Raw genomic sequence first — 18,441 nt, 5'->3', positions numbered from 1 at the left:
TTAGTGTTAGGTCCCGCGCCACTTGAGAAACCTTGGCGTTGGTGTGCGGGCTCTGGCATGTCCTTCATATAAGGACATACTGGCTAATGTCCCAATTTTAACATCAGTGTTGAGGGTTAGCCAATGTCTTTGTTTACATCTACCACAGTAGTGCACCTAAATCCCTTTATCATTTTAACCCCTTAAGGACCGGAGGTTTTTCCGTTTTTGCATTTTCGTTTTTTGCTCCTTGCCTTTAAAAAATCATAACTCTTTCAAATTTACACCCAAAAATCCATATGATGGCTTATTTTTTGCGCCACCAATTCTACTTTGTAATGACGTCAGTCATTTTGGCCAAAAATCTATGGTGAAGCGGGAAAAAAAATCATTGTGCGACAAAATTGAAAAAAAAAACGCTGTTTTGTAACTTTTGGGGGCTTCCGTTTCTACGTAGTACATTTTTCGGTAAAAATGACACCTGATATGTATTCTGTAGGTCCATACGATTAAAATGATACCCTACTTATATAGGTTTGATTTTGTCGGACTTCTGGAAAAAATCATAACTATATGCAGGAAAATTTATACGTTTAAAATTGTCATCTTCTGACCCCTATAACTTTTTTATTTTTCCGTGTATGGGGCGGTATGAGCGCTCATTTTTTGCGCTGTGATCTGAAGTTTTTAACGGTACCATTTTTGCATTGATAGGACTTATTGATCACTTTTTATTCATTTTTAAATGATATAAAAAGTGACCAAAAATGCACTATTTTGTACTTTGGAATTTTTTTGCGCGCACGCCATTGACCGAGCGGTTTAATTAATGATATATTTTTATAATTCGGACATTTCCGCACGCGGTGATACCACATATGTTTATTTTTATTTACACTGTTTTTTTTTTTATTGGAAAAGGGGGGTGATTCAAACTTTTAATAGGGGAGGAGTTAAATGATCTTTATTCACTTTTTTTTTCCACTTTTTTTTGCAGTGTTATAGCTCCCATAGGGACCTATAACACTGCACACACTGATCTTCTATGTTGATCACTGGTTTCTCATAAGAAACCAGTGATCAACGATTCTGCCGGATGACTGCTCATGCCTGGATCTCAGGCACTGAGCAGTCATTCGGCGATCGGACAGCGAGGAGGCAGGAAGGGGCCCTCCCGCTGTCCTGTCAGCTGTTCGGGATGCCGCGATTAGCCGCGGCTATCCCGAACAGCCCGACTGAGCTAGCCGGGAACTTTCACTTTCACTTTTAGCCGCGCGGCTCAGCTTTGAGCGCGCGGCTAAAGGGTTAATAGCGCGCGGTGCCGCGATCGGCGCTGCGCGCTATTAGAGGTGGGTCCCGGCTTCACTATGACGCCGGGCCCGCCATGATATGACGCGGGGTTACTGTGTAACCCCGCGTTATATCAGAAGAGCAAGACCAAGGACGTACCGGTACGTCCTTGGTCCTTAAGGGGTTAAGAACTGTCCAGAGTAGGAGAAAATCCCCATAGAAAACTTATGCTACTCTGGACAATTCCTAAAATGGACAGAGAGGTCAGCAGAGAGCACTGTGCTTGTGATGTCAGCAGAGAGCTCTGTGTTCCAAAAAGAAAGGAATTTCCTCAGTAGTATTCAGCAGCTAATAATTACTGGAAGGATTAAGATTTTTAATAGAAGTGATTTACAAGTCTGTTTAACTTTCTGGCACCAGTTTATTTAAAAAAAAAAATTTATTTTCTTTTATAAAATTCCACCGGAGTACCCCTTTAAGGAAGAGTTTATCCCCTTGAAACACATTGTCAAGCTTTTTTTTCCCTAGTTGATCCCCTAAGCATGCGTTTCCCAACCAGGGTGCCTCCAGGTGTTGCAAAACTACAACTCCCAGCATGCCTGGACAGCCAAAGGCTGTCCAGGCATGCTGGGAGTTATAGTTTTGCAACATCCGGAGGCACCCTGGTTGGGAAACACTGCAGCCTAAGCCTTCGCTTGGATCCTCCGCACACTTCATTGATTGAGCAGATCAGTCCTCAGCATAAATAAGGATACTGGCCGCCTCCGCGATCAAGCAGGAAAAGGCCTAGCAGCGCCGGATATCCCAAATCTAATTGTTGTTATGCCTGGAGCACAACATGGATAGGTGAGTGTATAAACACTACTATTTTCACTCACCACTGTTTAAAGATAATGGCACCTAGAGCTTCATCTCCTTTTTCTGATTTCCTATACACTACGGCATACCTATAGCATAATAGAATGCACATGGTCTTCCAGTGATTACAATTGGGCTGCTATATTCTGGGACATGCTTTATTTGCATGACACCTCTGTTTAGCGGACCAAAACAAAGTAACTAGTAAAGTACATATAGTTTATTAAAACCTGTATGGGTGTGCTGTACCTTTTTGACATATCCCACAATATGCCAGAAGAGACCAAAAATGTGATTGAGGCCTGAAATGTTTGTAAGTGAATTTTCTTTTAGGTTCCTATCTGTAAATGGACATCTCTTAAAGGGGTACTCCGGTGAAAACCTTTTTTCTTTTAAATCAACTGGTGTCAAAAAGTTAAACATATTTGTAAAATACTTCTATTAAAAAATCTTAATCCTTCCTGTACTTATTAGCTGCTGAATACTACAGAGGAAATTATTTTCTTTTTTGAATGCTCTCTGATGACATCACGAGCACATTTCTCTCTCCTGACGTTATTATAATAATAATAACGCTTTATTTATTGTTGTCCTTAGTGGGATTTGAACCCAAGTCCCCAGCACTGCAAGGCAGCAGTGCTAACCACTGAGCCACCAGGCTGCCCTTAACATACATCTGCTATGCACGGTTGCTAAAATGGACAGATGTCAGCAGAGAGCACTGTGGTCGTGATGTCATCAGTGTTCCAAAAAAAAAAAAAAAAAAGGAATTTCCTCTGTAGCATTCAGCAGCTGATAAGTACTGGAAGGATTAAGATTTTTTTAATAGAAGTAATTTACAAATATGTTTAACTTTCTGCCACCAGTTGATTTAAAAGAAAAAAGGTTTTCACAGGAGTACCCCTTTAAACGGATTTTACCATCTTGAGCATATATCTTCCTACTCGGCCTACAGCTTGTGCCATAGCTAGATCAGCCCAATGGAGCAAGTGCCAACACTTAAATGGGCACTCTCATTAAAACAAATGTTTGCTATTGCACTCCTAAATAAAAAAAAAAATTCTAATATACTTTGGTTAAAAAAATGAAGTTTTCTATGTTTTATTTGTGCTTAAAAAAGCTCAAGAGCACATTTTCCCCCATCTCACAGACTTAGGACCGAAGCCCAAACACAGGAAGTACAGCCTGGAGTGCTGAGGGGTGTGAGTCCAACAAACAGCATATGGCAGTTAAGTGTGAGATGAGCTATGATTGGATGAGGCTGGACACCACCACCCCCCCCCCCCCCCCAGCACTCCAGGCTGCACTCTGTGTTTGGACCTCGGTCCTAGGTCTGTGTATAAGATGGGGGGAAATGTGCTCTTGAGCTTTTTTAAGCACAAATAAAACATAGAAAACTTCATTTTTTTAAACAAAGTATATTAGAAATATTTTTTAATTTACCATAAGGAGTGCGACAGCAAAAATTAATTTTGATGAGAGTTACCCTTTAAGTCCTCATACAACTTATCAATGGTACATCATATTTCTAGTAATATTCATAGTGACATCTGCTCTTGCCTGGGCTTAGTCATAATGGAGAAACACAGTCTCATCCACAACACATTATTGACTGTAATTACAATCTTACTGACTAACATTGCAGCTTTCAGAAGGAACACAAGGAAAAACAAACCCAGCATAGTCAGAGAAATGGGAAGGGAAAGGTGGATTATTGCACTCTGCTAGCCAAAACATACTGTAACATCCAGAGGGTAATGCTCCGAAAAATTTTAATAAGCACATTTTGTCTTTAAAAAAAATCCATTAACTCAATGATTCCTTTTGCTGTACATTGCTGAGTTACCATTAATTTTTGTTCAACCGCACTGAGTAAGGAAAACAAACTTGGCAATTTGAATAAAATTGTAGAGTAAGTACAATTGTAGGAAGACTTAATGGTGCATTACTGAAGGCTTTAAATTACAATTACATTTGATGCTAGAAAGATATTTCATTAAAAAGGAGAGTAAGAAGGAAATAAGCACATTAAAGGTAAGGGCTAGTTTAAAAGAAGTTAAGGTAAACCTGAATGGCTGAACCGCCAACATTTTACGTTTCTTATTTAATGGTAACAGTGATTTAAATTTAAATGGCCAAAATCTCCTCTTGCATAAAAAAGTTCTGATAACCTATAGAATCCATTCATCCTACTTCTTTAAAGGGAACGGAGGCAGATGAGGTGACCTCCGTCCACCATTATGGATGACGTGGATGCAGTGATCTGTATTGATCACTGCCTCTGAGGGGGTCAATAGCAGACATAAGCACGATCGCTCATATCTGCCATTACCGGCGGGTCCCTGGCTGCTGATAGCACCTGCTGGGCATGATGCAAGCACCACCCGGTGCTCGCGGTCATGTACAGAACGTAAATGTATTGTCCTGGTGTGTTAAGTACCACCTCACCATGACTTACATTTACGTCCTGCGTCATTAAGAGGTTAAAGACATAGGGGTGCTTCTTTCCAAATTGTGTTTAGCAACTGAATTTGCCACCGGTGACTCCAATCAAGGTGTAGAAACCCCCATAGATACATATAAAGTGTCATAGAAAAAGGTCTAAATACTTCTGTTTATGTGAAAATTTTAATATATTTGCAAAAAGTTCTAGGATTCAGTTTTTTGTGTTCATCACTCCCATGAGGAGAAAACTTGTTTTCTTTATTTTTTTTCAGCACAAGGCCCAAATATATAACAAAATGTAAATGAAGTGTATATGCACACATACAGTAGCTGTCAGTCACTGAACAAAGGTTTACATGAATAAATAGCAAACCACCCGGGAACTTTTCCCACTGCAGCCGCTTTAATATTTGCAAATACAAACAAGCCTGAAAGCATTGTAAAGGCCGTGTAAGGCAGTGTAAGGTATTGCAGAGTTATCCTATTAAAGTAAATGTGATGATGCTGCTGGGGTCACAGCCCTCCAGTCAGCTGATCAGTATGTGTGTCAATAGGCAAAAAAACAGGATGACTACTTTAAGAATCCTGTCTAGGCCCTGGTCAGTCTACATTTCTTCCTTGAAGGATAACATTACACAATTTTGCATGGATACCTTGCTTTACCCATTATCACTACATAGTAAACAGCTAAACCATTGAGGAGCCTAGAAAAAGAAGCAACATCTGATATATGAGCAGTAATGGCTGCTTCTTTCTTTTGGGTTTACAAAAAATGGCAAGAAGAAGTACCAGAAATAGTGAAGCACCTTAGGGGAGAAAATATTTTCCTTTTTATTTTAGATTAAAATACTCAAAGTAATCTGTAACAATTAGATACCTAAATAGTAGTTTCAGCTAAGAGGTGTAGCAGGAAGAGTGACTGGAAGCTCACAGAATTTTTGCTTTGAAGCTGGAATTCCACTGAGTATTTTCTAGCAAAAACACAGTAAAAAAACACCCATTTTGCCGCACTGCGTTTTTTCAGCGAAAAATGCCATGTCCAGATGTTAGCTGCAAGTCAATAGTAAGCTGCAAAATGCCATATCCACTTGGCGTTTTTTTTTATCCTTTTGCGGTTTTTCAGCTATTTTGGGCTCAGAGGCTGGTTTTCCAAAACGCCCTACAAAACCTAGTTTGGTGTTTTTTGCACAGAAATCGTGGCGTTATCCTCCCATAGAAGTCTGTGGGAGAGCAAAAACGCCAAGAAGAATGCTGTGTTGGTTTTAACTTTGACATTTTTTGCCAGCAGTTTTTATTCTTTTTTTGGACTTTAGCAATCCAAAAAATGATGGAGATACCTTTTTTTTATTAAAAATTTCGTAGGGTGCCATTAAAAAAATAAAATAAAAAAGATACAGTAGTGATGTTAAAAAAAAATTGTATTTCACGAAATGTATCTTTTTTATAACTACACTTTTATACATTTTTAAACAGGGATCAATTTATGTGTGCGGGCTGGGCAATAAAAATGTAGCCGACAATAATGAAAATGTAGTGTGTGTGCGTTTCACTTCACACATCACTCATATTTCCATCTGAGAGCTGTGATTGGCTGCAACCATCCGGCCAATCCTCACTCTGGGCGGAAAATATGAATGAATGATGTGAATTTCTATTCACATCACTGGTCGGCCTGGAGCATAATGCAGAGATGTGAGCGCTGTATAGAGCCGCTCTGCATATCTGCTATATTATGGCCGATATTAGGGTGATCTGTCCATTAGTACAGGTACTACTACTCCCATCATGGAACAGTCGGTTCCATGCTGGGAGTAGTAGTACTACCTAAAAAATTTTAAAAATAAAGTGTGCTTCACTTTTTTTTCCCTCTAACGAAATTTCGCAAATTTTTTTTCCAAATTTTTTTTTTTTTGGTACCCAACCAATTTGGGAACAAACCACCAAAGGGGCCAAAAAAAGGCAAATTCCACACAAAAGGTAAAAACGCCAGAAAAAAATAAAAATAAAAAAACGCAGGGAAAAACAGTGGCAGTTTTTCTGGCGTTTTTAAGCCTAAAAAAAACGCAGTGCAAAAAACTCAGTGGAATCCTAGCCTTATAGAAATCTTTGCGAAATGAAAAGTAAATGTATCTTGATAGTATATTAAGTGGGTTCTTCCACAATAATGGGGGACCGACACTATAATCCCCAGCAATCCAAGAATGGGAAAATTGTTCCTGGAATGAACAGAGCACAATGTACATGCACAGCCATTGCCCCTTTTATCCACTATGTGACTTCTGAACATTTCTCAATGCGAAGCTTGGTAATGAGCCATGTAAGAAATGTACAATGGCACTGCCACTTTACGCCTCTTACATAATTACCTCTTGGTAATGTTTGGCAATGCGTGGTGTGTGCTGCTCATTCCAGGGGACATTTTACCTTCATTCTTGTGATTGGTGGGGGTACCAATATTTGGACCCACCACCATAACTTTTGATTGTGGGATAACCCTTTTAATAAAAAAAGTAAATACAAGTGGCAGTATATATATTATAACTCATGGGAACCAAAGTGTAACATTTCTTGTTTTAGAGAGCATTGGTTTGTAATGCTCAAATATTGGCAGCTAGATGGACGCTTTGTGTACACTGATCAACCTTTAAACGCTGCACGGGCAGCTATGTACATTAATGTCAATTACCAAGCCTTTTCCTATGAGAAGACAAACCCTACAAACTGCATTTAATTACACATACCGAAAGCTTTCTTGTGTTGTACAAACAGCAATGAGAACAAAGTTGCCGATAAAGTCCAGATCTTGTCTTCTGCTAGCAAACTAGCATTGACAAGCAAGCACGACTGCAGAAATTTGGACAAAGCAGACAGATACTGAAGAAAAATAAGCACCTATTTAACAAAAAACAAATACAAGGTTACTGAACAGACATGTGAAAAAGCATTGTAAAAATGTAAGTACATGTAAAACAAATTAACTTTTTATACGGACATCTTTGAATGTATTTTTTACTCCTGTTTTGTATATGACTATAGTGCAAAAACATTTTATTCATAGGCCTTTTTAAAAATGTAGCTTTGTTTCTCATCTACAGCCTGTTTATATATATATATATATATATATATATATATATATATATATATATATATATATATATAACAATGCTTATGCAGAATTATAAAACTACATCACTTTCCCTTATCCCCTTACACCCTTCACTTCAATTCCCTGGTTGGACTTGATGGACGTATGTCTTTTTTCAACCATACTAACTATGTATATATATATATATATATATCTATGTATATATATATATATATATATATATATATATATATATATATATATATAAATAAAAGCTTTCCTCAGGGAGAGGACACCTCTTCAGGTGTAACAGAGATTCAGGTTAGGCCATTTAGCACTCCGCAGGCATTCTGGGTAGGGGAATATGCAAAGCAGCTCATTACACAACCTTTTCAGGTAGTGTTCCCTGGTATCAGCTTAGCTCCTGTTAAGGAATATAAAAAGCTGAACGGGATATATGCCAAGCCAGACTACTGGAGGTCGAAACTTCCCTTTTGGGGAGTAGTCTGGCTTGGCATATATCCCGTTCAGCTTTTTATATTCCTTAACAGGAGCTAAGCTGATACCAGGGAACACTACCTGAAAAGGTTGTGTAATGAGCTGCTTTGCATATTCCCCTATATAAAATATATATATATATATATATATATTATATATATATATATATATATATATATATTTATTGCTGGCTGTAGTGTCTCATAAGCATTGAAAGCTTGTTAAACAGCCGTTAGAAAATCCCATTATAGTCTATGGGATTTTTACAGTATCCGTTTTAACCCCTTATAGCCCATTATTAATAACGGACATTATTTTGTGACGGGAGCATGAACGGAAGAAATAGTGCATGCACTATTTCTCCCGTTACTATCTTCCGTCACAAAAAAAACTTCCGTTCTTAATAACTGGCTATAACGAGTTAAAACGGATAATGTAAAAATCCCATAGACTATAATGGGATTTTCTAACGGCCGTATGGGATTTTGTAACGCCCGTTTAACAGCTGATTTTTAGGGTTTTTATAAGGAACATTGAATGGATCTTTAAAAACGGATACATTTTATAGTGTGAAAGCAGCCTTACTTGTGGGCAAGAAAGCACTGTTTTGTTCATAGCCTGATTCCATGGTGAAATTATTATCTACCTACCTGTACGGAAATGTATTGGGGGCTACAATTATGCCAGCCAAAGGCGAACGTAGACTAACTGGTGGTGATGTGACACGGGGAGAGAGCAGGACCTATAGGCCATGCATGGGACAGGGAAATAGACCATGTGGCACACTCCAGAAGCCTGCTCACAATAGTACAGATTAACAAGGGACAAAAGGGATGTAAAAAAATAATAATAAAAAGATTGAAAAAAAAAAAAAAAATTATATATATATATGCTTGAGAAAGGCTCTATTGAGGAGCCGAAACGTTGCGCTTTTCTACAGATGTGTGAATAAATACACCCGCACGGGGTTACACGTACTTGGAGTGCCGCTCTCTTTGTTTTTTGGTATATATATACACATATACACACAATATAATATATATATATATATATATATATATACACACACACAGCACAGACCTAAAGTTTGGACACACCTTCTCATTCAGAGTTTTCTTTATTTTCATGACTATGAAAATTGTAGATTCACACTGAAGGCATCAAAACTATGAATTAACACATGTGGAATTATATACATAACAAAAAAGTGTGAAAATATGTCATATTCCAGGTTCTAGCCCCCTATTGCTTTGATTACTGCTTTGCACACTTTTGGCATTCTCTTGATGAGCTTCTAGAGGTAGTCACCTGAAATGGTCTTCCAACAGTCTTGAAGGAGTTACCAGAGATTCTTAGCACTTGTTGGCCCTTTTCGCCTTCACTCTGCGGTCCAGCTCACCCCAAACCATCTCGATTGGGTTCAGGTCCGGTGACTGTGGAGACCAGGTCATCTGGCGCAGCACCCCATCACTCTCCTTCTTAGTCAAATAGCCCTTACACAGCCTGGAGGTGTGTTTGGGGTCATTGTAGAGAAAAAGACAAAAAGAGAGGTGCGCTCCTAGTGCGGATGGTTCAGACAGGTGAGCCCCTTAGGATAATTAGGTAGGCTTACCAGAAGTGGTCATGCTCAGGGCACAACACCTATATCTGCATGTAGTATCGCTCGGTGAAGATGAGGTCAGCAGCTCCTGAAGTCCTCTCTGAGTGAGCTAGTCACTCAGCATTTCTGATACAGTCTAGAATAATGTGAACCAAAGGCCTGGGACACATAAAAGGAGGACTGGGTTCCGGGCGCTTCCCCTCCTAGTAGAGTACTGAATCTTAGGCAGGCAGATCCATAGAATAAAAAGGGAGTTTATTCGCAACAATAGTTTCGAGTCTTGTGCCAGACTCTTCTTCAGGCATATGACAAGGGGTTCAAACACATACACTTAAAATACCCGGGACCCAAAATGGTTCCGGGTGAAAGGTCACAATGACATTACTCTTAAATTACAAAATATAACATGCAACATAAAAGGTGATAAAAGCATAAGAATATATACATATATAAAAGTTAAGATTAGATGGAGTTTGGTATAAAATTTATATGTTTGCCCATTTGGCAGCGCTGGAGACTCCCGATCAGCGGAGGTTAATCACGGCATCAGAGGCTGATGCGTGACGCTCGCCATAACGAGTGATGGGGGTGGATAAAATGTAGCGCATAGTAGACAAAAACTTTTGTGAATGAAGAAAATCAAAATGAGGCTGAGTGGTGGGGGTGGATACAATGTAGCGCATAGTAAGCAAAAAGGAGCAAGATAACATAACCTTTGTGAATGAAGGAAATCAAAACGAGGCTATTCACCGGGGACCTGCAGGGAAAAGCAGGGCTTGCTGACAATCCACTATTCCATATTAGGAACGTAATCCTGATGCACGGGAACATTCTAAGTATACCGATCTCAGTATAGGGTGTGCCCCTGAAGACAATATGAGTGTATAAAAAGAAGACATTACCCTGATGGTAGTGAAGGTGTTTATCCAAGGTGCTGTTGTGGGAGCATCTGATCCTGTATGGGCTCCGCTGTATAGGGTCATGACTAAAAAAGTCTCAATGAGTAAAAAGGGGGGACTTTAACATGGTGGCAATTGATGAATATTGTCTGTAATAGCAACCAGTCCCACAGTGCAGGTTATATATATGTAAAATATAATAACCAATTGTCACGCTACAGGGAACCGTATGCACCAGTCCACAGTGGACTAATAAGTGATAGTAAACAGGGCAACTGTCCTGGAAGTTGGTGATAATGACGATATGGGAAAAAGTTGTTATAATAAAGAAAATATATATAAAGGAATATAAATAAACCGGTATAGATACAGAGATGGAAATGACTAAATTGGACGGCCGCCGGGGTTTGGATGACAGAGGTGAATGATCGACATCCGAAATTATAGGACTGTTTCAACTATCTCATTTAACCCCTTGGGTGCAACCGTTGACAATTTGTACATCCAATAGATTTCTTTTTTCTTTAAAGTCTCAAAACGGTTAGCACATTCCACTGGAATGTGGTCAATTGGAGTGACCGTGTAAACGTCCTGTTCATCTGGGTGAGTCAGGGCACAGTGTCTTGAGACCCCATGGAGCAGAAACTTTTTCTTGACGTTCTGTCTATGTTTGTTGAAACGGTTTCTGAGAGGTTGTATAGTCCGACCCACATATTGCAAATGGCACTTACATTCCAGGAGATATATAACATAAGAGGAATCACATGTAAGTCTGTATTTGATGTTAAATCTTTCTTGAGTGGTATTGGATACAAAATCCGTCCGCTTGTTTTGAATCTCTCTGCAGCACAGACATCTCTTGGCATTGCACCTATACGACCCCATTGACAAAATGAGTTTTCTAGTGATGAATTTGTGCTGCTTTATAATACTGGGTGCCAATATATTTTTTAGGGTGAGTGCCCTTCGATAGGTAATGGGTGGTTTAGTAGGAAGAATTGCACTGAGAGTGGCGTCATTTTGCAAAATGTGCCAATGTTTATTTAGAGTTTTCTTAATCATACTTGCGGAATCACAGAACGTGGTGATAAAATTAAGCCTCTGTGTATCACTCATATTCTTGGTATTTCTTGGTTTAATACAGTCTCCTTGTGTCTGATCCTTTACTCTATTATAGGCATCACGAACAATAGATTTGGGATACTTCTTCTCTGTGAATCTTTTAGACAAAATCTTTGCTTGTGTGGCAAAGGTGTTATCTTCCGTACAGTTTTTCCTAATTCTCTTGTACTGTCCATATGGCACATTATTCAGCCATTGTTTTTGGTGAGCACTGTTGTATTCCAGGTAACTATTGACGTCTACCTTCTTAAAGTAGGTAGACGTAATATAGTTAGTACCTTTGTGTGCGATATTCAAATCCAAAAAATTGGTGTTGTCCTCGCTGTACTCAATAGTAAATTTGATCCCCCAATCATTGGAATTTAGGTAGGCCAAAAATGCCCCTATAGATTCCTCCGGACCCTTCCATAGGAAGAAGAGATCGTCGATATAGCGGCGAAAGAGTTGTATATGCGTAGAAAATTCCGGTGATCTCGTAATGAATTTTTTCTCGAATGCCCCCATGAAAAGGTTGGCATAGGCCGGGGCAACCTTTGACCCCATAGCCGTACCGTTACATTGATGATAAACCTGTTTGTTGTATATAAAGTAATTATTCTCCAGTATGAACTTAAGGCCTTTAATGATGAAATTCCTATGATATTCAGTAATGTCAGGATCATTCTCCAAGAATTCTTCCACACATTGGACCCCAATCTCATGGCCAATGTTGGTGTATAACGACGTGACGTCACAGGTTCTCAGGTAAACCCCTGGTTCCCATCTGATGGTAAGCAGCTGCTCTATGAGCTGGGTCGAGTCACGGAGATAACTAGGTAGTGATATAACATGTTCTTGTAGATTTAAATCAATGTAATGTGACAAATTACTGGTCAAACAATTAGTGTTAGATATTATTGGACGACCCGGTGGTCTGGTGATGGACTTATGGATCTTTGGCAAGAAGTAGAAATAAGGTTTATTATCATTGTTGTACTGTAAGAATTTGTGTTCATGTTTATTTAAAATGCCATCTGAGAGGCCACTGTTTATAAGTTTATTGTATTCTTCTAAGATTCTTTTGTATGGATCTTTTCCAATCTGCTTGTAAAAGTTTTTATCCGACAATATATGGAGGGACTCCTCCTCATAATATTCCAGACTCATGATGACCACCCCATGATGCCCGGCGGACAAAGGGGGTGGGGTGGTCATCATGAGTCTGGAATATTATGAGGAGGAGTCCCTCCATATATTGTCGGATAAAAACTTTTACAAGCAGATTGGAAAAGATCCATACAAAAGAATCTTAGAAGAATACAATAAACTTATAAACAGTGGCCTCTCAGATGGCATTTTAAATAAACATGAACACAAATTCTTACAGTACAACAATGATAAACCTTATTTCTACTTCTTGCCAAAGATCCATAAGTCCATCACCAGACCACCGGGTCGTCCAATAATATCTAACACTAATTGTTTGACCAGTAATTTGTCACATTACATTGATTTATATCTACAAGAACATGTTATATCACTACCTAGTTATCTCCGTGACTCGACCCAGCTCATAGAGCAGCTGCTTACCATCAGATGGGAACCAGGGGTTTACCTGAGAACCTGTGACGTCACGTCGTTATACACCAACATTGGCCATGAGATTGGGGTCCAATGTGTGGAAGAATTCTTGGAGAATGATCCTGACATTACTGAATATCATAGGAATTTCATCATTAAAGGCCTTAAGTTCATACTGGAGAATAATTACTTTATATACAACAAACAGGTTTATCATCAATGTAACGGTACGGCTATGGGGTCAAAGGTTGCCCCGGCCTATGCCAACCTTTTCATGGGGGCATTCGAGAAAAAATTCATTACGAGATCACCGGAATTTTCTACGCATATACAACTCTTTCGCCGCTATATCGACGATCTCTTCTTCCTATGGTAGGGTCCGGAGGAATCTATAGGGGCATTTTTGGCCTACCTAAATTCCAATGATTGGGGGATCAAATTTACTATTGAGTACAGCGAGGACAACATCAATTTTTTGGATTTGAATATCGCACACAAAGGTACTGACTATATTACGTCTACCTACTTTAAGAAGGTAGACGTCAATAGTTACCTGGAATACAACAGTGCTCACCAAAAACAATGGCTGAATAATGTGCCATATGGACAGTACAAGAGAATTAGGAAAAACTGTACGGAAGATAACACCTTTGCCACACAAGCAAAGATTTTGTCTAAAAGATTCACAGAGAAGAAGTATCCCAAATCTATTGTTCGTGATGCCTATAATAGAGTAAAGGATCAGACACAAGGAGACTGTATTAAACCAAGAAATACCAAGAATATGAGTGATACACAGAGGCTTAATTTTATCACCACGTTCTGTGATTCCGCAAGTATGATTAAGAAAACTCTAAATAAACATTGGCACATTTTGCAAAATGACGCCACTCTCAGTGCAATTCTTCCTACTAAACCACCCATTACCTATCGAAGGGCACTCACCCTAAAAAATATATTGGCACCCAGTATTATAAAGCAGCACAAATTCATCACTAGAAAACCCATTTTGTCAATGGGGTCGTATAGGTGCAATGCCAAGAGATGTCTGTGCTGCAGAGAGATTCAAAACAAGCGGACGGATTTTGTATCCAATACCACTCAAGAAAGATTTAACATCAAATACAGACTTACATGTGATTCCTCTTATGTTATATATCTCCTGGAATGTAAGTGCCATTTGCAATATGTGGGTCGGACTATACAACCTCTCAGAAACCGTTTCAACAAACATAGACAGAACGTCAAGAAAAAGTTTCTGCTCCATGGGGTCTCAAGACACTGTGCCCTGACTCACCCAGATGAACAGGACGTTTACACGGTCACTCCAATTGACCACATTCCAGTGGAATGTGCTAACCGTTTTGAGACTTTAAAGAAAAAAGAAATCTATTGGATGTACAAATTGTCAACGGTTGCACCCAAGGGGTTAAATGAGATAGTTGAAACAGTCCTATAATTTCGGATGTCGATCATTCACCTCTGTCATCCAAACCCCGGCGGCCGTCCAATTTAGTCATTTCCATCTCTGTATCTATACCGGTTTATTTATATTCCTTTATATATATTTTCTTTATTATAACAACTTTTTCCCATATCGTCATTATCACCAACTTCCAGGACAGTTGCCCTGTTTACTATCACTTATTATTCCACTGTGGACTGGTGCATACGGTTCCCTGTAGCGTGACAATTGGTTATTATATTTTACATATATATAACCTGCACTGTGGGACTGGTTGCTATTACAGACAATATTCATCAATTGCCACCATGTTCAAGTCCCCCCTTATTACTCATTGAGACTTTTTTAGTCATGACCCTATACAGCGGAGCCCATACAGGATCAGATGCTCTTACTCCCACAACAGCACCTTGGATAGGCACCTTCACTACCATCAGGGTAATGTCTTCTTTTTATACACTCATATTGTCTTCAGGGGCACACCCTATACTGAGATCGGTATACTTAGAATGTTCCCGTGCATCAGGATTACGTTCCTAATATGGAATAGTGGATTGTCAGCAAGCCCTGCTTTTCCCTGCAGGTCCCCGGTGAATAGCCTCGTTTTGATTTCCTTCATTCACAAAGGTTATGTTATCTTGCTCCTTTTTGCTTACTATGCGCTACATTGTATCCACCCCCACCACTCAGCCTCATTTTGATTTTCTTCATTCACAAAAGTTTTTGTCTACTATGCGCTACATTTTATCCACCCCCATCACTCGTTATGGCGAGCGTCACGCATCAGCCTCTGATGCCGTGATTAACCTCCGCTGATCGGGAGTCTCCAGCGCTGCCAAATGGGCAAACATATAAATTTTATACCAAACTCCATCTAATCTTAACTTTTATATATGTATATATTCTTATGCTTTTATCACCTTTTATGTTGCATGTTATATTTTGTAATTTAAGAGTAATGTCATTGTGACCTTTCACCCGGAACCATTTTGGGTCCCGGGTATTTTAAGTGTATGTGTTTGAACCCCTTGTCATATGCCTGAAGAAGAGTCTGGCACAAGACTCGAAACTATTGTTGCGAATAAACTCCCTTTTTATTCTATGGATCTGCCTGCCTAAGATTCAGTACTCTACTAGGAGGGGAAGCGCCCGGAACCCAGTCCTCCTTTTATGTGTCCCAGGCCTTTGGTTCACATTACTCTAGACTGTTTGGGGTCATTGTCCTGTTGAAAAATAAATGATGATCCAACTAAACGCAAACCGGATGGAACAGCATTCCACTGCAAGATGCTGTGGTAGCCATGCTGGTTCAGTATGCCTTCAATTTTAAATAAATCCCCAACAGTGTCACCAGCAAAGCACCCCCCCCACACCATCACACCTCCTCCTCCACACCAGCACACCTACCTGTGAAGTGAAAACCATTTCAGGTGACTACCTCTTGAAGCTCAACAAGAGAATGCCACGAGTGTGCAAAGCAGTAATCAGAGCAAAAGGTGGCTACTTTGAAGAACCTAGAATATGACATATTTTCAGTTGTTTCACATTTTTTGTTATGTCTATAATTCCACATCTGTTAATTCATAGTTTTGATGCCTTCAATGTGAATCTACAATTTTCATAGTCATGAAAATAAAGAAAACTCTGAATGAGAAGGCGTTTCCAAACTTTTGGTCTGTACTGTATGTATGTGTATATATATATATATATATATATATATATATATATATATATATAGGGTGAAATTAGTGCAGAGTACATTAAATGGTACAGCTATTTAACCAATATATGAAAAAATATATACAGGCCATTAAGGAAAGGGATTTAACATCAGACAGAAATCACACAAGTAAAAACCAGTGTGAGAGAAATCTACTTCTCTTTACTAGACACAGAAACAAAGCTTCTCTTTCAGAGACCAACACAAAATACAGGTAATACTATTAATTCCAAACTAATATGGTCAACTACCTTGTTCTATAGAGAGCCAACAAGTTTGACAGCGCTCCATTGTGTGGTGATAACAGTATTAGCCCATGTGCAGAAAGGAAAACTGACCTGTGACTTTACATTTCTTACACAACCTTCAGGGGTGAACGAAGTCTTGAGATCAGAAAAACACCTTTCGAGCACAGTCGGCTTTACAAGACTGTAAATGAGAGGACACAAAGGAAAATCAGTAGCTTTTTCTACACGGTCAGATGACATTACACAGCAGATGCAGCAAGGACACGCTGAAATATTCAATGAATTGCTGCCCTGGGCTCTATCATTTCAGTTATGCAGCTCTTTCTCATGCAATAAAAACATAATGACATATGCACATTTGTGCTCCAGAGAAGCTTCACATTAAACTATAATCACATGATCGCAGAAGTAAGACTGAAAAAGAAAGACAAAATATATATAAAATGTGTGTGTGGCTATGAAGGCAAAGGGGAATTTGTCTATAGAAAAACATGTTATTCATACAAACATGGATTAATGCAGTGATGTATACAGCTATAGATTCCCTGAACACCGTTTCTAGCAGATAGACATTACTTTGTACAGCTGACAAGGTGATTCTGATAAAAGCACTTAAAGGGGTTATCCAATGAGAAACATTGTGTGTTCATCCACAGTATGTGTGAAAAACTATCTGGGCATTCTAGGAGTTGTAGCTTTGCAACATCTGGAGTGACAAAGTTTGGAGACCACTGCCCTAGAGTTATACTACAAAGCAGTATGGTAATATATATATATATATATATATATATATATATATATATTTTTTTTTTTTTTTTTTTTTTACATCTTGTTTAGTAAAAACTCCTTTTTCCTTTTTTTATTTCAGAATAATATGTAAATGTGCCCAATAATCTGTAAATGGTACCTGCTCTGACTAAAACGGCAGCAGTAAAGAATAGATTTTGCAAAGGAATTTCAGATATCAACAGCTCTTCATACCAAGGAATGATTAAAGTTATCATGGTACATTATAGATACCATATAATATACGCGAAGAGTACCTGGTGTTGCTTAGTCTTCCTACCTAAACCTTGTGGGAGAGGAAAAGCAACTATAATGCTCTTGTTCTCATATCCCGACCAACACACTCACCAAGAGAGCTTGTGGAGTAAGGCAGTGGAAGTCCCATGGACTTGCATGGGACAAAAACTCTAACCCTAACCCACCCCCATTTGCGAGGGTCAAAGGGGTACTCCGCTGCTCAGCGCTCAAACTGTTCCGAACGCTGGAGACGGAGCAGGGAGCTCGCGATGTGATAGCCCCGCCCCCCCCCGAGGGGCGGGGCTATCACATCACGAGCTCCCTGCACCGGCTCCAGCGTTCGGAACAGTTTGTTCCAAACGCTGAGCAGCGGAGTACCCCTTTAATTTTAACTATTCTATATTTTTAGTTGACATACAAGTGTGTGCCAAGTTCCATTAAAATATCTCCAGTTGTTTGAAAGTGATGCTGAAACACACACACACATACATACACACACGCCCAGATTTACCCTGAAGAGAAGAGTGGAGTTCTTTTGTAATTATTTTTTTTTCTGGAGAAATATTTTTTCCCATGGTATTTACTAAGTTGGCGATTTTTCCTTACTTTTTAATGATCCCCACTGATTGATTGATTATATATATATATA

The 18,441-nt window shown here is 39.1% G+C and overlaps 1 protein-coding gene across 2 annotated transcripts in view; it reads right to left on the bottom strand.

Annotated features, from left to right (window-relative positions):
* The window catches only part of RTTN (rotatin), a 259,753-nt gene that overhangs the window by 50,559 nt on the left and 190,753 nt on the right, over positions 1 to 18,441 (bottom strand). For both annotated transcript variants that reach the window (XR_008844181.1, XM_056521457.1), the window contains exons 38-39: positions 16,860 to 16,950; positions 7,314 to 7,464 (exon numbers count right to left, since the gene is read on the bottom strand). Coding sequence is in view for 1 of the 2 variants with exons in the window: in XM_056521457.1 (XP_056377432.1) it covers positions 7,314 to 7,464; positions 16,860 to 16,950 (242 nt within the window). In the remaining variant the exon portion in view is untranslated. The remainder of the gene's footprint in view (positions 1 to 7,313; positions 7,465 to 16,859; positions 16,951 to 18,441) is intronic.

This window comes from Hyla sarda, chromosome 5, assembly GCF_029499605.1.
Source record: "Hyla sarda isolate aHylSar1 chromosome 5, aHylSar1.hap1, whole genome shotgun sequence".
Taxonomy (NCBI): domain Eukaryota; kingdom Metazoa; phylum Chordata; class Amphibia; order Anura; family Hylidae; genus Hyla; species Hyla sarda.
The sequence above is the reverse complement of the archived record's forward strand: the minus strand, read 5'-3'. Positions and strand labels throughout refer to the sequence as shown.